The sequence below is a fragment of the Anoplophora glabripennis genome, unplaced genomic scaffold (assembly GCF_000390285.2).
Source record: "Anoplophora glabripennis isolate ALB-LARVAE unplaced genomic scaffold, Agla_2.0 scaffold333, whole genome shotgun sequence".
NCBI classification, from domain to species: Eukaryota; Metazoa; Arthropoda; class Insecta; order Coleoptera; family Cerambycidae; genus Anoplophora; species Anoplophora glabripennis.
The window spans coordinates 207733-233096 of record NW_019416412.1 but is presented as its reverse complement, the minus strand read 5'-3'; the positions used below and the strand labels follow the sequence as shown (position 1 = coordinate 233096).

The window sequence follows — 25364 nt, the reverse complement described above, 5'->3', positions numbered from 1 at the left end:
GACACACTCGGAAACCACAGACCATGAAATAATTAAGGAAACTGCATGAGAAAACACAATTAGAGTAACCTCTTATTCTAGTATCTAACAGATGTCGCTGCACCATAATGGCGGTAAATTTAAATGTAACAAAATACACTAAGAATAAAAAGTATTTCATAATAGATCATAAAACAGCTACTAATAGTTTAAGTTAATAATTGAAATTAACGTGAACTATTAACAGCTGTTCCATGACCCATTACTTATGAAACACTTTAATTATCACTTGGTTAAATGAAAAAGTTAAAGCAGTGATATAATTATTATTTCTTTAAAGAAACCATTAAAAACTGCAAATTTTAAAGAAATTGAAAGGATTGTTTATCAGTATTTAGGAGGTGAAAAATCATCCTAAATTGAAGTTTGGCCGCTGAAATTTCTGTAATGTTACGTTAACAAATTGTTTTTCTGAATGTTGGATACTATCCGAGGATTCCGAGGTGATATTGTTATAGTTGATAAGTGAACTTGTAGTTGATCCTAAAAATAATGTGGGCACAGCACTCCCTATTACTGTTTTTTAAACATTTTAACTCAAAATGGTCTTTAAAAAAATAATGATCTGTGTTTGTCGGAGCAAAGTCTGATTTACATAATTTTCGAACTGATTCTATCCACAGTAATTGTCTGCAAACAAAACAAATTTATTAATGCACAAAACGCGACAACCTACCTAAACATAAACTATAACCTCAAACATTATATTTCTGTATTTTCTGTTGATTGAAAGCGTATATATACTAGATAGTAAGTATATGATTGAAAGACTGGAAATGGAAATACAAACAAGGCTTTTTTTCGCGAGTGTAGTGGTATGTTGTAGTATGTATTGTTTGAGTGAATGAAGAGATTTAAACTAACATATATGACAACTCTAAGAGCAAAAGAGATAGAAATAGTAACTACAAGTCAGATATTAACCAATCAGTCGCAAAAAAAGCTAGAGATTCGATCTGTGATCGCAGATTTCTGTTTTAACGATTTGTATAAAGGACAACGTTTTGCTGCACCAACGCGAGATGGCCTTAGTGAATGCTTGCTCCGTCCGGCCTATCCAAAAAATCCTCTTATTTATTTACTCATATGCTTAGATCTAACGACATTGATCGTGCTGCCCCCTGACTATATATGTTGCCACCACAAATAGACAAATATTTAAAATCGCTACATTTGGCACTTAATTTAAAATTTTGACATATCTTATTTTTTTAGAACTTAAATAAGGTCAAAATGAAAAAAAATACGGGCGTTTTATTTTTCTGGTACATTTATTATGAATAAAAATGCAACCTATATTAATTACAACATTGTATGTAATTGTATTAACCTTTACACTTATTAAAAGTTACTATCGATTCTTAATCACGAACGCAAAAAAAAAACAAATTAAAATCAATGGAAACATTTGACGAAGCGATATGCGCATTTGGAAAACCGGAACTCTATTCCAACATGACGCGATAAAATTGAACACAGAACCTCCTAATCTTTGGGGTCGTCTATTCCACCATTGGTGATAACATAAGTGACCTCGCTCTCCTCCAGGTCCGGGCTGTCGTAGATTTTGGCTATTCTCTTGTTGCCCTTGGCCTTCTTCAGGGCTATCCTAGTGGTGGAAGCGTGGGCCAGAATGTTACCCCCAACTGGTTTCGGTAGATTCTCCGATTCCGAAGGAAATAAGTTGAAGTCGGACGTGATCTGATTGGTCAAGAAAACGGCCACGTTGTATTCTTCGCTTATTTTCTGCAGGCGGGACATCATCTGCCCTAGCTTCTGCTGACGGTCCGCTATTTCCCCGCGACCGTTGAAGTCAACCCGGAATAAGGCCATGATGGAGTCGACGATGAGGAGTTTGAAGATGCCGGCTTCCTCGTGGAATTTCGCTGCCACGCTAAGATGGTTGATTAAATGAATAAAAAAATTATTATTTGTTCCTATATGACTGTAACATATTTGGATCCAGCCCTGTATTAATTGATGCAAATAAACCTTGCCGACATTTATTAATACTGAAACCAGAAATATCTGGATAAAAATAAAATATGTTTTAAAATAATAAATTCCTGACCTTATTATGACATTTAAAAAAATTGCTTCCTTTAAAAATTCCTTATAGAAGTATTCATCAAATTAAATAATGCGCTAATAAAACTAATTTCATGTCAAAATATATTCCATTAAAAATGGAATAAATATATTAATCGAGCGTTTACCTGTTAAGCAATTCGTATTGATGTTCAGAGTTGTAGGCCCTAGCATACAAAATGTTTTCCAGAACAGTAGTTTGGTCCAAGTTAAATCTTTCAGCTATAGTTCGAAGTCGTTCTGGTCGACTATATCAATTAATTGTTAAGAAAATCATATTTCAATAAATTGATTTCGGTTTACTGCAATATAAAATGTAAACACAACAACCTTAGATTTATTATTGCTGCGCAGATATTTTTGCAATATGTATAATTATTGCAAATGGAAACAAAATCAATTTTTGACATAGCTAAATTTTACTCGTGTGTGCTTTTATTTCACCTTGCAGTGATGCAGTGTTTCAATAGTTGAGGCGAAGAATCGATCCGGTTCAAAAACAAATATGTTCACGTTCTAATGCGGATGATTCTACGTTAATCTGTAACGAAACGATAATCTAAAGTCTAAAGGAAAGGATACAACGTGTGTTCTGTGTCGATAAACATAACTTTTCCTCCTAAGTAACCGTTGGGACCGGGCATTTGAGCTGTCACACACAAAGTGTGCGACAACTGAGTTTTTCCTGTACGAAATTCTCCAAACACTTCTGTAATCGCCATGGATTCTATACCACCTCCTAACAGTTTGCTAATTAAAAAAAATACATAAATTGTATATAAATTGCATTGTTTACTAGATCAACCAGAAGTTTTCTCGAAATAAAGTCGCGTCGCGTGCTATTCTTTCAAAAATTATAAACGTTCTCTGAAATTATGTTAATAATGCGACGTCTTCAATTTTATCGTGGCTCCTACACCTGTTACGTGAATTGATTTACGGACGTGTGTATAATAAACAAATCAAATAATAAATATACTCACTCTAACTTTGAGCTCCCAGTGCTAAGTTTAAAAATCTGTTTTCTTTGATCGGATACTTCTAAGGCGGTCATAAAACCGCTATTAAGAGCAATTTTACAACAAGCTTCTTTAATTTTATCAACCTTTTCATCATCAAAACCTTTTAGTTGAAGTAACTTCTTTCTCATAATCATTTGAACTCCTTTTATGGTATTTACACCGATTTTCTTCATTAATTTTAAGTCATCGTTTGAAATATTGTGCTCTATTAATAAATCAATGTCCTGGAAAAACGATTCCTCCTCTTCCAAGCATAGGTTCTCGTCAGATTCAATGGTTCCCGCTTCACTTGTAGTTATCACTTCCATTTTTTCCAATGTCGCAGCCATATTGTATTATTATTTAATTTAAATAAAATTGTTTATTAAAATAACAAACTGTTACGGTTTATTAAAAGCTATACAAAATACTTATCATACAATTTTCTCACTATTTCGTTACTTTACTGTTTTCAGTGTCTTCTTCGTTTTGTATTTGAAATTTCTAATTGTTACGTCACAATACCTATGGGCAAGAGTTGCAGATATCTTGAGGGCGGCTCAAAAAGGAAATAGAACACCAATGACGTCACAGTTAATAGCTTTATTTCTCTATTTTGTGTCATATTTTTAAATAACGAAGAGATAACGATGACGGAAAAGGAACAAGTTCATTCATTCTAACGTTTTTAACCGCCAACTTGTATGTCGAATTCTGATTGTTAGATTACTTCTGTGGTATTATAGCAGTACTGTGTTGCAGGTTGCAGCACTTAAGAAAATAAATAAATATTGGAACTTGCACGAAATTATAAAACCGAGTCATTAATGTTCCATCCACCATCCACAGACTTTAGAAGTCTGTGGTTCCATTAGCTGTCATCGAACTTTTCTAATGAAATTTAAAAACTTGCCCTATTTGAATGATTTTGACACTTTTTACATTTACCAGATGATTTGGAAACGCATACTTGGAGGGAAAATTGAAAAATGTGCAGGTTGTTCTTTGTTTTCTTTTATATTTTCTGTATTTGTAGAATTGAATATTAGTTATTCTCGTCACCAATACTTTCGATACAAATCGCATCTGTTTGAAAATAAAAATGATATAATGCTTTTGGAATGGAGAAACTTGTAATCCAGAATTCATTAAAAAATCACTTAGTGTTCTTCATTCTGTAAATTACAAACTGTGATTTTTTCATTGAACTTACCTAATATTAATGCTCCTCAAATAAGAGTAATCAGAGATTCAAATTTTATAGTTGAAAATGGGAGAGGGATGTGTATAATCTTTTAATTTTTTTCCAAATTAGAAAAAGATATAATTATAGAAACAAACAAGCATGAGTTAAAATCAGTTTATTACTGCTATACGAATATATAAATACGCCTTTGGTTACAAATACAATAATATCATTAAAATTTATTAAAAATTTATGGTAAAGCTACCTATAGTCTTCATGTTTATGGTAAAACATAAAATTATTGAAAAAGAAAATGGAATATTAAAAATGGGATGGAAAATGTTAAGAATTTTATAATACAATAAAATTTTAATGCCTAACTAATGTTTAAGCAAATTAACCTGAATTAACAAAATATTAAAGCTACATATTATTAACTAAAATATATTTTGGAAAAAATCGCTATAAATATAATTTTTGGTATAACTAAAATATTTAATAAAGATATAAAACTATTCGAGTATATTAAAACACTACGTATCCAAGTTTAAAACGGGTTTTCTTTTAACCCTTTCACTGCAGAATTAAGATTACGTTAAAACACATTCTATCTCACCGGCTGGTGATTATTTTAATGTTTCACGATATTTCATTCAATTAATCTACGATCGTATTATCTTGAGCGTAGATGTAACGTTTGACATCGTTCATTGTAAACGAAGCGTTAACACTGGTACCAGCCGTGCAATGTTGGTTGCCTAGGCTCGGCAGTCACATGGATTATAATCCTTTATGAAGTCTTTCTACATACAGGGTGTACACAATAATTCTATGAAAAATTAAAATTTTGATTTCTTGATTTTTAAGAAAATTTTATTCCCGATAGCAGCAGTGAAAGAGTTAATTTAAGTGTGTTACACATGCAAATTTAAATTTATTAAAATATTTTAAGATATAAGGTTCAAAGATATTGAGTTTTCTCATATTTTTATACCTTTTAACACAATACTTCTTTATGCAAAGGAATAATAATTTAATTACTGTCAGGAATGACTAGATAAGATATTCGGTAATACACGGGGTGTTCCAGAATAACATACCATAATCTTTTTCATGGAATTTAAACAAATTAAAAAAAAGATATCTAATTAAAAAAAATCATCAATTGAATTCAAACAGCATTCTTCGACACCAGAAATCTAGGTGCAAAAGATGTCCAACCTCACTAGGAGCAACAGAATATATAAAAAATGATTTTTTTCTATGAATTACGAGTTCCCAATTTTTCGCTTTGAAGATACAGGATATCTTAAACGAATTTTGCCAATATCTTCAAAAGTAATCGACGTATCATACAAAAATGTGGTAGACACGTGTTTTGTGAGGCCCTAAATAACCTGCTATCTTTGGCTTTTTAAAAAGTTTAGTATTTCAAGTCATAATTTTATAAATTTCCTTTGTACCTTTTAATTTTGCACAAAAAAGTAAGTTAAAACTTAGAAGCCAGAACTAATGGAAAATGCAATGTTTTCTGGAGAAAAATTAATTTGCTTTTTTTCCTTTTTTTAATTTTTAGTCAACAATTTAGTGATGTGCACACGACAGACAGTTAGTGGCCGATAATTTTTTATCATTTGCCGACAAAATAGTTGTTAGCGGTCGAGTACATTCTCATTTATTAATTATTACCGGTTAGGCTTGAGAATGCCCGTGAAATATTTAAAATCACCAATTTTAGTCAGCTACTGACGAGAATACAAGGCATGGTAAATAAAATACAAAAACTGCTTTGAAATTAAAAAAGAAACATTTGTAATAAAACACCAATTCAATGGAAACAATTTTTGAAATTAAAAAAATAAACGATTGTTAAGCGTCTGTTATTTAAATGATTTCAGTAATTTATGAGGACACAAAAAACAAAACAGTAAAAATGAAGCGGTTTGGTGGATTTTAAGAGTAAATTTTTTGTATGTAAAATTAAAATATGCACAAGAAAATTGCAGTAGAGCGCAAAATATTACTTGAAACATTCTCGATCTGCGACAAAATGCTCTTCACTATTCTAAAACACCCTGTATAATTTCCTAGAAATATTCCATAGAGAGCCACATTCAAATTTCAAAAATCTTTAATGAAATACATAATCGCTTCACACATTAATAAAATTATTTTAAAATTTTAGACTAAATATGACAGATTTTTTTAAATTTTAAAATAAAATATATTTTTTTCCTGGGCACACGAGCAATGTGACAAAAACATGACCATTGCTATATAATAAACATATAATCTCTTGTTATTTTTTTTGCACCATCCTTCACAATTAGTTATTAACTGATTTGATTGCACCTTGATAAAGTAATAAATATTAAAATTCCAGTACTATTTTTCCTCGCTTCCTGTCAACTACACACATATTAAAAATTTTTAAAACTAAAGAATCAATATCTATTCTTCCATTAAAACTATTCCTAAAATTCGAGACACGGAGATACATACAATGATAGTTAAGTAGATTTTTCACTCTCGCTGCTGAAAAAAAACTCTATGACATAGAAAATCTTACCCTTACTTTAAATCGTAACAAAAATGGTAGTGGGGCGGATCCGGTGGGATCGGCGGAGGATCCTGCGGAATGGTAACGCCTTCGGCATCCAGCAGCCTCAACTTTATTTCCATACTCAACAAGGTATCCAGATCTTTCTCCGTCTCCTTACTTTGCATCCTTTGACCGAGAAGGGCGTTTATTCCGTCCGTCCAATAAGACAGAGCTAATTCGTCGGGAGCCACGCAATCCAGCGATTGCAAATCTACGCCTTCTAGCGCTAAAGAGAAGGCTAGTTGGTGTGATGCTTTCCGCCCTTTCATGTGGGGACAGTCCCTCCCTACTAACAAGGCGCGTATATCGGACACGGCCAGTTTGGATTGCAGTTCTTCCGTTGTAGGGGCGCTTTTCTCGTCGCAATCGCCGTAGTGGAGGACCTTGTGATTAGGAGACAGTCTCATGTACCAGAATTTATCCTTTATCCGTTGACCGCGAGCCGAGTATTTCGTAAATCTGGTACCTGTTAAAGATAAAAACGCAAGAACATAATAACGTTATTATCCAACTCCTTACCTTCAACCAGAAACGCCAGCCTCTGCTGCTTGATCAGCCCTAATATATCCGGGGTGATTTGCTCTCGCAACTCCACGACCGGCTTGGCGTGAGATTCCCATTCCTCCCTCGTGCTCCTCTCCAACTGCCACAACTGAGTGATCTCGCTGTAGGTCAACGACTGTAACTTATTCCTAAGTTGGTCGAGGGAAGAAGGGGTCGTTTCTAGAGCCCTCACTATCTGTTCCCTGCCCACGCTCGCCACCTTACCGAAGTCCTCGGACGTGGCACGCATCTCTTTCCAGGTTTTATTCAGCAGGACGATGCAGATGCAGAAGCATTCTTCGAACGGATGGTCGTGTGTGAAGAACAGCGGCTGATAGGTGACACACTGCTCAGAGGGGGCCTCGCCTTAAAATCCAAATATTGGAAATTTTTACATAAAGAACATGCAACATTGCAGCTTAAACTATGATTGTCCTGGTAGTGTAAAAGTTGGGTAAGAAAGGTTATTCTTTCTTCAGGAAATAGAAAAACAAACCAATATCACTCTGGAAAACGAAAATGGTACAAAAATACACGATTTATTAAGAAAAATCTCAATATTATTTTTAGTTCCACCCGTGTTTAAAATGTTTATAAATTTAAACTGAAATAGAATTATGTAGAGTAAAAAACTATACATGTATTATTCTTTAATTTTTGATTACACAAAGGCACAAGAACATCCCTAAACAAACTTTACGATGGTGTGGACACTATTAACTTGATTTTTTACTGCTGGGATTATTATATCCTCTTGCACAAATTGACATTAATTGCAATTTTTAGCACCCTAACTAGTTAGTATCACGAATGGCAATGAAAATATTAATACATACAAACAGAACATGTTACATATAAAGAAATGTATTTACCAAACTGTTTGAACTTAAATAAATACATACAGTTTAAAATTATTTACAAAAAAAGTATGTGATATGTGCAAAATGCTTTTTTAATTTTTCTGATAAAAAAAATAGAATTCAGTAATAAATTCAAGTTTTTTACCCGAAAAACTGAAGGCTTTTTTGGCGGACCATACTATACAGGGGACTGTAAACGAATGGGCCATAATTCCAGGATAGCTTCCTTGGATGGATGGTTATTTTACCTCTTAAAAGTTTCAGGCCTTGAATTTTGTTTTATTTGATTAATTTTAAGGAAACTCTCTTTTCCAGCAAAACAAAATTGTACTATGATAACTTAAAATTGGAATATTTTTAAATTTTTTAATGGCAATATTCTTTGTCTCGAAAAAAACATAAATGGCAGTGGAGTAAGAGATGTTGTTTACTGGACAGCAACAATATCATACTGTGAGTACACATGTTTACAAGTGACCTATTTTAAGTATTACGTCAAGAGTGCCAGCCTGACACTGCCCGGACTGGTCTACCCGTTGCAAGCGACAAGAAACAATGTGCAATGCGTTATATGGTTCCTGGAAGAGGACCATGGCAGATTGGCGCCAAGAACCAGATACTTATACCTGTGAGCGACTCCACACCACGACGAGTCTCCAGCGAACGCTCGCCCCGACAACATATTTTTTTCTCTACATTAGTTTTCAATAAAAATACTTTTTTTACCGTTGAGTTTTATTTTGCTGCATACCGAAAGCAATCCTCAGTACATATCAGAACTTGTAAGAAGGAAAAACCTACAAAGATGTGGTCAATTCAATATATGACTGATGAACTGGTAAGCTTAAATTCTGTGGGTAACTCTCGCTCCCCCATTTGGTTGCGAAAAGAGGCGTTTGGTATTACCAAAGGCTTTTCTCATGAACTTTATCACGTCATATTCTGAAGACAATTTCTTTGAGTCTTCTGAGAAAAATTTTCTCTTCAAAGAGTCCTCGACGAAAATTTACTTTTTTCGGTGTGAGAGAAAGAGACCCGAAGTACATCCGATGTTTAGACAAAAATAGAGACAAACGTAAGTGAAAAAATCAAAATAAATTTTGTTTTTTGACGCATTTTCCCAGCTGATCGGGCCACGGTGAGTTGTTATTTTGGCGTTAGGTACTGGTACTGGAGAGATATTATAGCGATAAAACTTAATTTGAACATTTTAAATTTCCTGATTACAACAGCAGAAACCCAAAGTTTCAAAAGCCCGTACAAGCACCACCCACCGACAGGTCACCGTAGCTCAATTTGTACACCCTGTATAATTACTATCTGACTTACCTATTTTCAGTAATTCACAAAGAATCCTCACTAGTTCCACGCTCGCTCTGCCAAACGGACACTCGTGTTCATCAGCCCTACAACTATTCTCTAGAACTAGCTTGGTGTAGCTCTCTGGATGATTTCTAGCGAAGTAGATCATGCAATCTAAAGCTAGTAAACCTGGAGGTGTTTCGGTAAAGTCAAGAGCAGGATTTATATCGTTCTTAAAACCTAATTTCTTGTAATCCCTTGTAAAGCCTCCCGGGCCTCTAATATTACCTGCACCCTCACTGTCAAAAGCTATTCTGCGTAATTCCTTTATTTTATCGTGCCCATCTTGGTCCTGAATTAAAAAACTAGTTCAGCTATTAAATGTTTAAAATCTTTTGTGCTTACCTGAGGGTCCATTTTAGTCGTCATTCTCTGTTCCAGCAATCCCAACATGAGAGTTTGAAGCACGTAGAGCTGATGTGCCATTTCAGCCCCCTTGGCAGCCCCAGTCTGCAAAATATTATTCTGAATAACAGTTCTCACTTGTTTGGACGTTAACGTTGCAGACAAGTTACGCCTTTTGGCGGGATCCGCCCTTGAAAGTAAAGCATTTATGAGGGCAACAGCATTTTGCTGTACTACTGGAGTAGCTTGTAAGTGTCCCACCAAAGATCCGATCGGAATTTCACGCTCAACCTGAAAATAAGGAAGTAATTTTTACACTTTAAATGACATACAAATAACAGTTTCAATTAATGACAATAAAGTTATCGATTATAGTAAATTTGCTATGGTCATTTTAGTTACTATTAGAGACAAGAAAAAATGTTTTACCTGTCCATACCCTTCAGTACTGTTTAAGACAACATTTTCTAAAATAGACAGTGCTGCTTGCGTAACCTGAGCTTCTTGTGGTGTATTAACTAAACTCGCAACTCTTGTAATAAAATCACCATTTAAGATATCCCAGGAAACGATCCCGTGTTCCATTAATTCAACGAAAGACAATAAAGTATGTGCAAGTACAGTACCTTTACATTTTCCATTCTCAATTTGTTTAATGATTAAAGTGAGACCTTGTTTATTAATAAAATCTAATGCAAATGTCATGTCAGCACTAAGTATGGACAGCCTGTTCATAGCATGAGCTTTTTCTTCTGGAGATCCTGTATTCAGTTTATGTAGAATATCTTGAGCAGTTTTGGAGGGAGAGTATTGCAGTCGTAGGACTGAACCGTTCTTTATCTCGTTTCTGTTTTTTTCAGTAATGTAATTATTGTTATTGTTCTCATTAAACTGTAAAGCGTACTGTTCTGGTTCAGTTAAATTCCATCCATTGCATAATTCTTGAATTATTCCTGCTAAAGGTTGTTTCTGATTGAATTCTATCAATTGTGGTACCTGATCGGTCATTTCTACCGCTATTTTGACGATGTTCGTATCCTTCATGGCTGGCATCTTGTTGGGCTGATGTTTTAGAAGACAAAGAAACTTACATCGTTAATTCATTTCCTTTTCATATTAATAATTTTATTAAATCACGTTCTTATTGATATATGCCGATGACAACTTAACATTTTGACATTTTGAATTTTGACATTCTCAGTGCCTAAGCGTTTCATCAATCACCAATCAGAGGGTTGTCTCTGCACCAATCAAACAGCAGTGAATAGTGAACAGTTCCTAATTTTTATGCCCTGCCATCTATCGTCCAAAAAATTAAAATTTAATTCCCTTGCTTTTCAAACAAAAAAAGTTTGGTTAGATTTTTAAAAACAAACATAACTTTATATATATTGTACAATGTTACGAAAACTTTACAGATGTAGTCTAAAAAACAGCAATACTTTAATACGATATAATTCTCAAGTTAATAAGAATGTTGTAAGTAAAGACCTTAAAACTGCAAATGTTAGTCTAGAGAAAAGTGAAGAATGTTTTCTGCCGAAAGATACAAAATCTGTTTTGGAACCTCTAGATGAAGATATCTCTTACATATCTACATATCTAAAGCCTACATTTAATTTTGCTGCATATATTAACAAATCTGAGACTCTGCAGCATCTTCTTAAGTTAGGTGTTAATTTACATCAAATAGAAAAAAACGTAGAAGACGTTCAGTTTATATTAGGTCTTAAATTTGAAGACATTAAGGAACATATTATATTTTTAAACAATTTGGGTTTAGCGACGGAAGAAATTGGTTATCTAATTACTAAAAACCCATTGTTATTAAAAGAAGATTTAGAAAATTTGAAAATTAGGATCAATTATTTAGAATACAAAAAATTTTCTAAGGAAATGATAACACGTATTATTAAAGCAAATCCTTTTTGGTTAACTCGCAGGTAAATATTTAAAAAAATTTTTTACGATATATTCCTGAAGATTTATTGTAGCACCCAACAAATTGACGAAAGCCTAGGATTTTTTCAAAATCATTTTCAACTTAATGGGAATGAAGTTAGATTAGTTGCTGTGACATGTCCAAAGTTAATAACAACAAAAATTGATAAAATTAAAGTAAACATCTTCGTTTTAAGAGAAGAAATGGGTTTTAACTATGAAGAATTAAAAAAAATGTTATTAAGGAAACCATTAATTTATATTAAAGGTATATAGACTACCTTCGTTATTTAAGTTAAAGTAGTTAGTTCTTAATTACATTATAAATTTTATATGTGGAAGTATTCTATTAAAAAATTATTCGTAGGACGAGATCGAATGTTAAAATCCTTTGAATACCTTCACAGAGACATGAATATTCCTTCGGAAAGAATTGTTGAAGAACCTGAAATATTAACGTGCCGGCAAAAAAGGTTAATAGAAAGACATTCTTTCTTAAGTAAACTAGGAAGAGCCCAATATGATCCAAAAAAGCCTAACTATGTAGCTTTAACTTCTCTGGTTTCTGGAAGCGATTCAGATTTTTGTGTTGATATAGCAAAGTCTTCTGTCCAAGCTTATAATGCATTTTTAAAAAGTTTATAAATATATATTTATGTAAAACTTATTTTATTTTTTTATGTTCAATATTCATAATGATGATTTTAATGTAATACACATATACGGTGTATAATTACTGTTGACACACGTCAAACTAATATTTTAATGCAATCTCTTAAGACACGTAATATATTGACCATTTTGAATCGAGAAAATTAAAAATAGGTACCAGTAAAAAGACTAATTTTAAATTTACCGCGAATATTAGTATAAAGAAATTTGGTAATCCTGTTAATCTGTGTTGTGTTCTGTGGTGGGCTGTCGTCAACTGTCAGTTCTTATCGTTTCAGTTTTTGCGCCAAAATAAACCGTCAAATAAAAAGCAAGGGATTACGGTTTTTCTAGCTATCGTTAATATATTTCACCAGTACTTTTGAAGCTGTATATGATATAAAGTAACGAGTGATACATTATAGTGAGAGTTAGAATATAACTGTTCAACATTCAACATGACATGTTGCAACTTGTCTGAGGGTGCCTTAGAGGTAAAGTTTTCTCAATATGATGTATCTGTGATGTAATATTAAATTTTTTTTAGGTGATAATGCGGGGTGGTGACTATCACCAACCTGTCTTGCAGATTTTGGGAATCAAAAGAGTAACTTCTGGAAGTGCAGATAAACAACGTCACCGCATAATGGTATCTGATGGAAAACATTCCGTTTCATTTGCGATGTTGACCACCCAGATAATTGAACAAGCTGGACCAATCACTCCTTTAACTGTCATCAAAGTTGAAAGATTTATTACAAGTATGGTTAACAATAGTGGCAGGGAGGACCAGTAAGAAAGTTAAAAAATTCTTTCAGAAATGTACATAACAAGTTTTTTTCAGGCGAGTCTTACTTATTTTGGATATGCATATAGTTGCTCCTGGAGATCAATTTGAAGAAAAAATCGGTTCGCCTACACCACTTGAAATCAGATCCAATGATGAATCTACTAGGAATGGAGGAGCATCAAACGGATATAACGCAGCTGATTCAAGTACTGGGTCTAGATCTATAAATTCAAACACGACTGTTACCAATAGCATAAATTTGAATAGTCAAATCACACATCCAATTTCCAGTCTAAGCCCTTATCATAATAAGTATGCGATTAAATTGTTTTCTTTTTTTTGTGTAACTAACGAAATGTTTTAGATGGGTGATTAAAGCCAGAGTTACCAATAAATCCTCTATTCGTACTTGGTCTAATTCTAAAGGAGAAGGAAAGCTTTTTAGTATGGACCTTATTGACGAAAGTGGTGAAATAAGATTAACTGCATTTAGAGATTCTGTGGATAAATTTTATGATTACATACAAGTGAGTAACGTATAGGTACCTCATGTTGAATAACCCACAGATATATTTTTTTTAAGGTTGATAAAGTATACTACATAAGTAAATGTATGTTAAAACCAGCAAACAAGCAATTCAGCACCTTAAAAAATGACTACGAAATGACTATGACTTCAGAAACTGTTATTCAGGAATGTTTGGAGTCTGACGTGTCGTCTATTCCACAGACTAAATATGATTTTGTTACCATCGATAAGATTTCAAGTTTGGAACAAAACACTATGGTTGGTAAGTAGATAATATTTATAACCAACTTAACTAAAATGAAACTGTTTAGTTTTGTAATTCGTGCTAATCTTGGTACATCTTTATTCGCAGATGTTATCGGAGTTGTTAAAAGCGTCAGCGATTTACAAACATTTCAAGCCAGATCAACGGGAAGAGAGATGAAGAAAAAGGAAGTGCTTTTGGTCGATCAAACAAATACAGCTGTAAGTAACTTAATAGCAGATAATTTTATGCTGTAAAATTATTGTCTAAATATTGTTATAAGGATTAATATATTAATTTCTTGCAGGTAACATTAACCCTGTGGGGTGCCGATGCAGAGAACTTCGACGGCACCAACAATCCCGTGGTGGTCATAAAATGTGGCCGGATATCGGAATTTGGAGGAGGAAAAAGTATATCCAGCATAGGCAGCACCAACATTAAAATCAACCCCGATATGAAAGAATGCTATCGTATTCGTGGCTGGTACGACAGCGAAGGAAGTAACATAGAAACGACAAATATAAGCGCCAGATCGGGTCTTGGAAACTTCTCTGCACCTTGGATGAGCTTTAAGGAAGTGACGGATCAGGGCCTTGGCAACGGCGAAAGGGGCGATTACTATCAAGTTATGGGAACCATTTTGTTGATAAGGACAGAGAACGCCATTTACAAGGCGTGCCCCACCCCGGACTGTAATAAGAAAATTATCGACATGGAAAATCAGATGTATCGGTGCGAGAAATGCAACAGGGAATTTCCGAACTTCAAATATCGCTTGCTGGCAAGTGTAAGTATGAGTGGTATTTATAAATTGAGGCGCTTGTAGTAGCGACATTGTAGAATAATTTCGTAAACATTTGCAGATGAACGTTGGAGACTGGAGCGGCAATCAGTGGGTGAGCATGTTCAGTTCTGAAGTAGAGAAGGTCCTCGGTATGACTTCACAGGAAGTGGGTGAGCAAATTGAGCAGGATTCGGAGGCTATGGCCGCTATCGCCGATAAGGTTCACTTCAAGCAGTTCGTCATGAAGTGTCGTGCAAAAATGGAAACGTACAATGTAAGATTTCCAGTTAGCGGCCTAAATTTTCCATTAATTAATGTTTTCTTTTCAGGACGAGACACGTTTAAAAACAGTTTGCATTAAAGTCGACCCTATCAACTACGAGGAGTATAATGCCCATTTGATCGGGAGGATTCAACAGCTCACAAATTAAATTATTTAAGTTAGATTTACGATCTTATATGTTAAGTTTGTTTATATTGTTCAAGGTATATTTTTAGTTTTTTTAATCTCTTCTACACATTTAAATGCATTAGTTTTATAGTACCCGTAATTTAATGTATTTTGTTTTTGCTTATACTTATATATAATAATAAAGAATTTAAAAAAATATATTTTTCTATTTCGATGACTGGAAAGGAACGTTTAAAATCACAAATTTTGGATTATCTTTTATTTCAGCACTAGTGTATATTTTTTTGAAATAAAGATGTGAAGCAGTATTTGATTCAGTATTTATAAATAAAAATTTTCCTCATTTATTTATGAATAAAAAGAGTATGAACAATCCTATACGAAAATCTAAATCGGTAGCAGCTGCTGAGGTACCACAATTTCACACACAAAATTTCTTGGGCAGACCACTATTATGTATATATGATACAGATCCTTTGACAATAATCGTAGTACAGTATTAACATATACACTTTTCCGTAAATAAACAGGTTTAAAAAAAATTGTGACCTTGGACAAGTCAACCATATTAAAAAGGAGTAAATTCTTAAATCTTCTATGGATCTATGAATGCGAATGGGATATATGAACTACTTTGTGTTAACCATATATGTAATACTACTATATATATGGTGTTAACTAACATATTCTAAAGCGGTATGTTGGGATCGTGTGCAAAAAATTATCGAAAACCATAGTTTGATGACAATGACAATACTGATGTAGCGCCTACTGGTAATTAGTAATGGTTCTCACCATGATTAAATAAATAGTTACTCATACTCATATGAACGGAAAAATCTTACTGGAAGAAGAAGAAGAATATATTGCAATGACTTTTAGTTTTGAGGTTATGTTTGTAATGATGTTCTACGTGAAAATTGTAAATAAAGTGCTATAAATAAAAAATCTCTAAAAATACATTTCCCAAGATTATCTTATTTAAGTTAAACAATGTCTGGAGGTACTGTTTGTGTTCTAGCTCTAAATGGAAGAAGACAGACTGTTAAATGCACACCTAATACTACAATTTTACAGGTAAATATATTTTCTCCCAAAGATTGTCACTATTTAAAGCACATATAAGTAAATGTTAGAGAGGAATTCTAACTAAACTATAATAAACTAAAATAGTTAATTAAGGCTTTGAGAACTCAAAGTGTATTTAACGATTTTGAGCTTGAAGAGAATTCAGCGTAAGTATTTGATTTATTTTTAGATTCTCGAAGATGTCTGTAGAAAGCAAGGTTTACAACCAGAAGAATATGACTTAAAACACCATAGTAAAGTACTAGATACAACGACAACATTTAGATTTTCAGGCTTACCTAATAATGCTCAATTAGAATTGGTGCCAGCTTTAAAAATTCGCAATGAAAGTGATGTTATATTGGCTGTGAATTTAGAAAATGGTAGTCGACTTATTGGAAATTTCAGTCCAAATGACACTTTGTTAAATGTACTAAACAAACTTTGTCCTGAAAACATCAGACAGGATACAAATCCCGTTGTAGTATATACTAGAAGAGAAATATATGGGAAAGAATTGGAAAATGTTACTCTACGAAGTTTGGGTCTGACGGGAGGTAGGGCTATGATTCGGTTAATGCACAGATCTCCAGAAGATCTCAAGACTCAAGCTAACATATCTGCGCCACTACCCTCAAAGCCTGTTGAAGAGAAACCATATGTGCGTAAATTGCAGCGTGTTCCCACTCCTCCAAGAGTGGAAGAAAAAATCCCAGAAACTAAAAATAACAACGAAACAGAAGACAAAAAAGAGGAAACAGAAGAATTTCAAAAGCCTCAACTGTTTCAGAAAAATCACAATGTAGACCTTTTAAAATTGGCTCGAGAAAAAAGGAAGAGTAACGATTCTTCCCCATTAAAAACCGAAGAGAAACGCAAGACTATTGAAAGGCATACCAATTTAGAAGAACAGAAACTCACAAAAGAAATATGCGAATGTAGAAGGGATGAGTCAATGGAAGTGGACTGTTGTGGTAAATGTCAAGAAAAGTGTACCAACATAACAGAGAGTATCGAGGATGAATTTGTATTTGTAAGTGCATGTGTAGTTTCATTTCAATTCTTTAAAAATATAGTTTTCAGCTTGGCGACAGAAATGCTATGCTGTTTTCTCTAGAGACGGCTCAAGCGGTACCAAGCGAGGATCTTCCAGACGATTTCTTTGATTTAACGATAGATGATGCTAGAAAAATTCTTCGAGATGTTAAGAAGCAAAAACTTGGTACGGATAACGCGCCACTTATGACCTCAGCTCTTAGAAATCTAGAAGAATCAAAGAAGCAATTAAGGCAACTCAACAAATATAAGAAGGCCGTTATCAGAGTGCAGTTTCCGGACAGAACGGTTTTGCAGGGCACTTTTGCACCAGTGGATACCATTGGGGACGTTGTTAAGTTTGTTAAAGAATATTTAGAGGATAAATCACTAAATTTTTATGTCTGTAAGTTGAAAACAAATTAATGAAAGCATGATAGCGTATTAATTTGCCGTTTTCTTTTAGACTGTACCCCTCCAAAGTGCATCTTAGATGAAAATAAACGGTTGATCGAGCTTGGATTTGTTCCCGGAGCAATGGTACATTTCGGTACTCATTCTGCCAATTCGAAAACCAATTACTTGAGGAAAGATTTACAGAATAAGTTTACAAGCAATTCAGTGGCAAGTCTAGCTGCGGCAAAGATGAGGTATGAGAAATTTGTGACTAGCAGTGATATAGGAGAATCATTAAATGTTTAACTGTGTATTTATTTAAAAGTAAAATCATATTTTAGGAGTCAAAATACGAGATGTTTGGCTTACGAAACGGAAGACTTCGAAATAGACGAAAGCACCTCTAACGATACCAATGTTGGGGCTAGTACTAGTTCAGGAATAACACATGAAAATTATACAGAACGAAAAATTATAAAATCAACAGAAAAAGTACCAAAGTGGTTTAAGCCATAGGATATACATTTTTTCTTTTATATTTATTTTGTAAATACAAAGCATATTAAATAAAATGCATACATGATGTTTTATGTTTTATTTAATGTATAATTTTCTTACAAATAAGGTAAAAAATATAAAAAATGCAAACTGTTGGATACAAAAGGACTAGATTTGTGTAACTGCGCATTTAATTACGATACTAGCAACAATCTAATATCTCGTACGTTTCGCTTAACTGCGGTATGATTTGCACAGTAGCCAAATTTGTACTAAAAAAATAAAGCTTTTACCATGTATTTGACCCGATTCATTTAACTATTTAATCGAAAATAAATCTATTTTTCAGTTTGAAACTGTATATTAGGGTGGCCCAAAAAAAACTTTTTTTTTTCGTGTTGTGAAAATATGTTAGTTTATCACGTTTTAAGAGCCCCCTCACAAAATCAGCTCAAACAATTTTTTATCAGAGGTCGCTCAAGATTTAAAAATTTCCAAAATCGTCAAAAATTTAATTTTTTTTAATTTCTTTTCTCGTTATCATTTTCTAGGTTGAAAAAAATCTCGATTCTGAAAATTTCAAATTGATATTTTAATTTCTAAAGGTCACTCATAATTATTTTAACTTTAAAAGTGGTGTACCTAAATTGTTTTCGAACAACCTAAAAATACATAACTATAAATTTTTTTTACTGAATTTAATGAACAAATGAATAGAAGTAAATCACGAGACACTTGAATTTTAAAAAATTATAAATATTTGATACAGTGCGGTACTAAAATTTGCCTCGAAAAATTTTTTAGGTCTCGTGATTCATTTCTATTCTATTGTTCATCAAATTCAATTAAAAAAATTATTAGTTCATAATATTTATTTTTAGAGGTCACTCGAAAACATTTTAGGTACACTACTTTCAGAGTTAAAATAATTATGAGTGACCTTTAGAAATTAAAATATCGATTTGAAAATTTCAGAATCGAGATTTTTTTCAACCTAGAAAATGATAAAATAACGAAAAAATTAAAAAAAAATCAATTCCTGACGATTTTGGAAATTTTAAAAAATCTTGAGCGACCTCTAAAAAATATTTTTTGAGCTAATAAAAATATTCGTTTTTTTTGGGCCACCCTACTGTATGTATTCAACAAATGTATAGACTGCTAAAAAGCTACACAAATATAAAATGGCAGTAATCTATTTTTGTTATACCTAGATCTAAAAACTAGCAATTTAATTAATAATTCTTCGAAAACACAACAAATACGATTTGCAAAGTTTATTTAAACAAAATTTAATAAGGAAAATATCCCGAACTTAAAAGTCTAAGCGCTTGCAGTTTTTTTACTAAATGAATAAGACCTCTCTTTTCGGGTGGTAAAATATTCCCACGCACAACGATAAATACTGTTTACATATGGGAGTTATAGGAGCTGGATTAATGCTACTCTTATGTCAGTGCTACAGACGCTAATAACTACACTACAATTTGGCAACTACAAAGAGAGGCACTTAATTAGTCATAATACACATGACAGGATTTATCTTGGATGCAATATTTAAATACCTCCGATCTTATATTGTTTACTAGGAAAGAGTTTATAGCAAAATTTAATTAAGGTCGCCATATAACACTTAGAATAGCCAGACAAAGAAACTTTCTGTTACTACCGTCTGGGAATATAATAATTCAACATAAAACTGAATATTATGTACGGATGATATCCGCAATAGCCGAAATCGACCACTGCCCCATTTTTTTTGTCTGAAACTTGTTATGGGTATGCGTTTAGAGTTTTTCTTCGAACAGTGAGTAAAGCGAATTAACCAGAACACATTGGGGCAAAATATGTCGCCGACAACGTGAAATACTTATTTCACGACTGTTTTTGTTTTGCCCACGTCGCTTTACCGAGAACGTGTTTTGAATAACACAATGAATACAAAAACAGAGGGGCTGCCAAGCCGGGTGTCTTGAACGGTTTCCAGATGGACAAAAAATTTTTCTCACGAACGTCAGTTTTTCGGTAATGAAGTAAAAATTTCCAGATTCATTTAAAATGAAAATTACATCGAAGTATTTACGGAACCGCAGTAAAATATGAAAATTCACTAGCACTTACCGAGCATATCTTACCACTAGCGTCTCGTTAAAACTAATAACAAGCAGTCCAGTTGCAACATGTTCGGGATAAAACGCAATAGCCAGAATGCGACGTCGGCAAAAGAAATGCCCACAAAGCAAAACAAAGGCGCACAAACACTTATTTCGCGTTGTGGGTGGCATACTTAACCTACAACGCATTCTGGTTAATTTGCTTTAGTCGTTTGAAGAAAAAGTATCTGAACACATCATAAGCAAATTACCATACCCATAACGTGTTTCGGACATAAAAATAGAGCAGTGGGCGATTTTGGCTATTGTAAATAACATGGACACTGACGATGGGTATAAACATTAACGAGAAATTTAATAGATGATGCGTTATTGAGAGTAGTTTGGTGAAGAAACTCTAAAATTCCCACTCAAGAGTTACAAATATACTCTCACTGTTACACGTATACACGGTGCTCCAATATTCCGTTTACATGAACTCCCATATATTCTTGGGATCAAAATACAGATTGTCCCAGAAAATTAGGACCACATACTGGGATTAGAATAGGACGATTTTAACCAACCAACCTATATACAAAAGCACCTACTGAGATATACATATTTTAGTAGATTTAATGTCGATGATTTGTCTGTTCCATAACGTTTTAAATTGTTTTAAAAAATTTGTTTTGAAACATCTTTGGACAGAGCTAAAATTTGTTATACGTCTTATTTTGATCTCGAGTACCTGTGGAAGCTCTGTACGTGGAATATTGGGGTTTTCGGTATATATTATAGTACCAGTAAATACTAACAGGACAATCATATCCAAAATTATTCTTAAGATGTGCATGCAAGTGAATAAACGCAAATTATTACTAGATAAAGGTACGTTACGTAAATAGAATGGTGCAGTTTCAAAATTAAATATAAATAAAATTATATGTTCTTAAAAAAAACTTGAAGTAGACATTGGAAGACTAACGCTCAAATTATTTTCCCGTTAAACCTAATAAAAGAACGTATTTTGATTATTTCAATTGTCTTTCGAAACAAAACTTATTTGTCTGTATTACAAGGTGGTTCAAAGAGTTAATATTTAGATGCACTGTAGAAAATTTGATAAGAGTAGGTGGAAAGGTGGGGTTTCTTAACCGATAGTTCCTCTCAGGGAAAAAGTGACCGCAAAAATCGCCCGTTTTTTCACAATTTCCAGAGAACTAAAGAAAATAGATAAAAATATGATTTTAGTCTCAAATTACTCGTCGTAAAAAATTTAGATGAGCATAACTTTTAGTTTTTCTATTCTCTTCAAGAATTTGAAAAATACACTCAAGACACTTGGTTCCAACAGGACGGAGCCACCTGCCACACTTCCAATCTCTCTTTGCTCGTCTTTTTCTGGGAAAATTGATTTCACGAAGAGGACATTCAGTGGCCCCCCCGAAGCCCTGACCTGACTCCCTGTGATTTTTTTCTATTTTTTTTATGGGGATATCTTAAAAGTCGAGTGTACTACAACTGCCCCGCCACTCTGGAAGATCTAATGATCCGAGTTATGCAAAATTTTACAGGTGGGCTTCAGGAGTGCCAGGACGGAAATGGGGCGCAGTTAGACATTGTTATCTTTAGAGCATGAATTTCCAAGAATTTTTGTAAATTAAAAAAATAAATTGTTAGAATTGATCAGTTTGTTTTTTTATTGTTTAATTTCAAAAAGTTAACAACTCTTTGGACCACCTTGTACTTACGGACGATGCAGTAAAATTGGGCAATAATTTTTTAGCGAGATTTCACGGCTAACTTCCTTAAAAGTTAACGAAAACCTGATTAGTAACACTATAAAACTGCAAAATAAGCTTAAATCTATTTTACTGTGAAAAATAAACACTGCACATAATTTCTGCAACGAAAAATGCATCAGAGAAATACGTCTCGTACTTAATCTACGTTTTCCCCACTTCCTCTGGGATCCAAATGAATACCCATGGGTCCGAGCATATTGCTTGAAGGCCCTGCTTCCCCGAGCTGTGACCGATAACTTTCCAAAATATTTTTCAAAGCGTTCACGTTGATGTCGACAGGCGTGAAGCTTTCCACATCCTCGAAGCTATCGCCATTGCGTTTCTGAAAGCTGTCTCCAATGGTGGTGGCTGCTAATTCCCTGTCCATTTCCTCCATATACTGCTGCATTTTATTCTTAACCTCCTGATATGATTGATCTTTAACGTAATTGTCCTCTTCGTATTCGCTCATGTCCGAATCCGATTCTAAGTTCCACGAATCGTCTTCGGGGATGGCGAAATTTAAAATGTTTTGCACGGCGCAAGCGAATGAATTCGGGTCGAAATTGATTTTATTATTCGTCGGTTTTTGCTCTGGTTTCGTGTCTTGGGAGAAGGATACCTTGCTTTTATTTTTACGCCTTGGCGGTCTGACTGGAGAAGGATCTTTATCGGGATATTCCGCTCCTTCGATACCGGAGACATGGTTAAGAAAAGTGGCCACTTTTTCAGTAAATTCAGAAGCGTCACTGCTGTTATTTACGCTAAATATTTTCTTCTGGCCATATTTCTCTTGTAGCATTTTGTCCAATTCTTCCGGGCTGATATTCAACCAAGAATCGTCGTCGTCTTTCGGCAGGTTACCTTCTCCGATTTTCATTTCTTCCGCATTGTAATCCAACGTCTTTATAAGCTCCAAAATTTCTTGACCGATGACGGGGTTATGGTGCATCGTATCGCGGTGATTAATGTAATATTCTTTCGCCTTATTCAGTAAATTGTTATGGTCTATGGAATGTTCTAAAAGACCCTTGAAATATCCTTTATCGTTTAAGCTCTTCAAATATGTATGCCATCCTCTATCAGCTTCGATATCTGCACTGGGTTTGGCTTGGGAAACTAATATTTCAAATCCACACGCCACTTTCACTCCTAATAAGTGTGCCTTATGATCAGGAGAGTTAGACGCCGGCAGATTCCAGCCCGTTCGTCGATCTGGCATATAGTTGCTGTGGATAAGCATGGCATACAAACATTTTGTAAATGTAACATTGGTCAGTACCCTGTTCTCTGGAGGAAAATATTTCATGGCTCTGCAGGACTTCATATCAATAGGATCTCTATTGCAGAAGGCTTGCACTGCTGGTGAAATCAGATTTGGTTTGTGTTTCAAAATAGCAGCTATCGCTACGGGGACATAGATGGTAGCTCTGTGGAGGTTATTCTTTGCTTTAGCAGGATAGCCATTTAATTTATTTTTAATAGAATCCTGGACTTCCAGCGATGCTAAAGTTTCAAGAGGTTTCTCTCTAATATGTGAAACCGCTTCTTTGACAGAAATGTTACAGTCTTCTGGAGAATCAGGAGGGACAAGATGGACATTTCCATCACTTAGAAAAACCTGGAGTAAAAAATTATCAATTATAACAGAGTGGAACTTACATTAAAAGGAAATGGTGATTTAAAATTTTCCGATGACAATTTCGTTTTTGTTGATCAGTTAATATCTCTGATTTACTCTCACTTTTTAGACGTCATATTATTTTATATCCGCAAATATTTCACGGAACCAATTATTTCCTGATGCTTTTACTGACATGACCACTGATTCCTGTCTGACTAAAGCAGGGGTGAAGTAATCGAGTACATGAAATAGTTGCAGACATAAAGTAATACATCAAAAAATTACACATTTTGTCCAGCAATAAATTTACCAAAGTGCATTTTATAGTGAGGTTTGATGAAAAAAGTGCTTTAAGTAAAAAAAAATTTCTTTTAAATATATATATCTTCCATTTTTCCTCGTAATGAACAGAGTGGGGAATACATTAAATCTATTTATAATATATATATAATTGCAAAAAAAATAGTAAAAAATACAACATACCCTATTTTCACAAGTGTCTGGATATGCCCAACTTGGTAAAAAATCGGCAGCCTCAATCAAAAGAAACTCTCCATCGACATCATATACTCTGGCAATCGAACCATTAATTTCTTTAGTCAGCTGTTGTAAAATAAATACAATAAACCATTCATCTTCTATGTTATCTCCATAGTGAGAGACACCATAAAGATGAGGGGGTAAATTTTCTAGGAAAGACAAATAATAATAAATGACTGCACACTTAATATAATAATGAAATCAATACTACCTTTTTTGCCTTCGATATGACTGAGGGAGTTGTAAATCGATGTTCTGGGAACTAGTTTGAACTCATCTCTGTGCCATAAATAGTCAGTTGTGTATTTTTTCACAATTTTATTTGCCTTGCTTAATACACTCGATAGTATAGTTTCTTCTTCTTTTTCATTACATGCTTCTATATGTGGAAATAGAAAATATTCTACAAAATCGTCTTCACGAACCGTTTCGAGAATATTGTTTAAACTTAAACCAGCCATTTCAAAATGATTAATAAAACTGTCATCTGTCATCTGTGATCACAAATGCTAATGTCAAGGAGGGAGGCGGAAGAGGCAGAAGAATGATGAACTTAGGTGCATAAAATTCAAAGTTATCGATAGGCTTTTTCGTTTCATGTAATCGGATTCAAAACTGTGTTAACATAGATTAGTGTGTTAATCCGACAAAACGTCTGTGGACAAAACTTTAACTCCGCATTATAGTAATAAGATTTCTGAAATTTGTGTGACAGGCATACATGGACAACTTAACACAAGTTTAACAGGCTGATTCACTTCACACAACACAAGCATAAGTGTGTTTATAGTAATGCAAGTCTATGCGACACATTTGAATTTGATGGTGCTAATTTAGTGCCAGTGATTGCTTGTTTTTAACCGACTCTTTTTACCAGATTAGAATTCGTGACCAAATTTTATGCGTGATAAGTTTTTCTGAGCAGGAAAGAAGCTCTCAAGAA

General features: G+C 33.8%; 6 protein-coding genes across 6 annotated transcripts; 3 read left to right on the top strand and 3 right to left on the bottom strand.

The window, feature by feature from the left end:
- Positions 1-1342: 1342 nt before the first annotated feature.
- LOC108913234 (meiotic recombination protein DMC1/LIM15 homolog) lies at positions 1343-3478 on the bottom strand. The gene is made up of 4 exons (XM_018718754.1): positions 3111-3478; positions 2710-2877; positions 2256-2375; positions 1343-1933 (listed from the first exon to the last, which is right to left on the bottom strand). Exons 1-4 carry the CDS (start codon positions 3476-3478, stop codon positions 1525-1527), a joined length of 1065 nt encoding a protein of 354 aa, XP_018574270.1. The 3' UTR covers positions 1343-1524.
- Positions 3479-4474: 996 nt separating this feature from the next.
- LOC108913254 (engulfment and cell motility protein 1) lies at positions 4475-11199 on the bottom strand. The gene is made up of 5 exons (XM_018718776.2): positions 10456-11199; positions 10027-10317; positions 9649-9973; positions 7436-7825; positions 4475-7382 (listed from the first exon to the last, which is right to left on the bottom strand). The coding sequence occupies exons 1-5, from the start codon at positions 11077-11079 to the stop codon at positions 6886-6888; spliced, it is 2127 nt and encodes a 708-aa protein (XP_018574292.1). The 5' UTR covers positions 11080-11199; the 3' UTR covers positions 4475-6885.
- A 189-nt stretch (positions 11200-11388) lies between these two features.
- On the top strand, positions 11389-12634 carry LOC108913262 (transcription termination factor 3, mitochondrial). Its single transcript, XM_018718789.1, has 3 exons — positions 11389-11969; positions 12021-12235; positions 12335-12634. Exons 1-3 carry the CDS (start codon positions 11425-11427, stop codon positions 12610-12612), a joined length of 1038 nt encoding a protein of 345 aa, XP_018574305.1. The 5' UTR covers positions 11389-11424; the 3' UTR covers positions 12613-12634.
- Positions 12635-12895: 261 nt separating this feature from the next.
- LOC108913276 (replication protein A 70 kDa DNA-binding subunit) lies at positions 12896-15570 on the top strand. Its single transcript, XM_018718805.1, has 9 exons — positions 12896-13112; positions 13166-13410; positions 13463-13720; positions 13773-13935; positions 13992-14199; positions 14290-14402; positions 14489-14971; positions 15048-15242; positions 15298-15570. The coding sequence occupies exons 1-9, from the start codon at positions 13077-13079 to the stop codon at positions 15397-15399; spliced, it is 1803 nt and encodes a 600-aa protein (XP_018574321.1). The 5' UTR covers positions 12896-13076; the 3' UTR covers positions 15400-15570.
- A 711-nt stretch (positions 15571-16281) lies between these two features.
- On the top strand, positions 16282-18464 carry LOC108913277 (tether containing UBX domain for GLUT4). The gene is made up of 5 exons (XM_018718806.1): positions 16282-16457; positions 16639-17481; positions 17532-17889; positions 17950-18133; positions 18221-18464. The coding sequence occupies exons 1-5, from the start codon at positions 16374-16376 to the stop codon at positions 18393-18395; spliced, it is 1644 nt and encodes a 547-aa protein (XP_018574322.1). The 5' UTR covers positions 16282-16373; the 3' UTR covers positions 18396-18464.
- A 969-nt stretch (positions 18465-19433) lies between these two features.
- Positions 19434-24894, bottom strand: LOC108913280 (protein ecdysoneless). The gene is made up of 3 exons (XM_018718812.1): positions 24633-24894; positions 24365-24570; positions 19434-23878 (listed from the first exon to the last, which is right to left on the bottom strand). The coding sequence occupies exons 1-3, from the start codon at positions 24880-24882 to the stop codon at positions 22415-22417; spliced, it is 1920 nt and encodes a 639-aa protein (XP_018574328.1). The 5' UTR covers positions 24883-24894; the 3' UTR covers positions 19434-22414.
- Between the last annotated feature and the right edge of the window lie 470 nt (positions 24895-25364).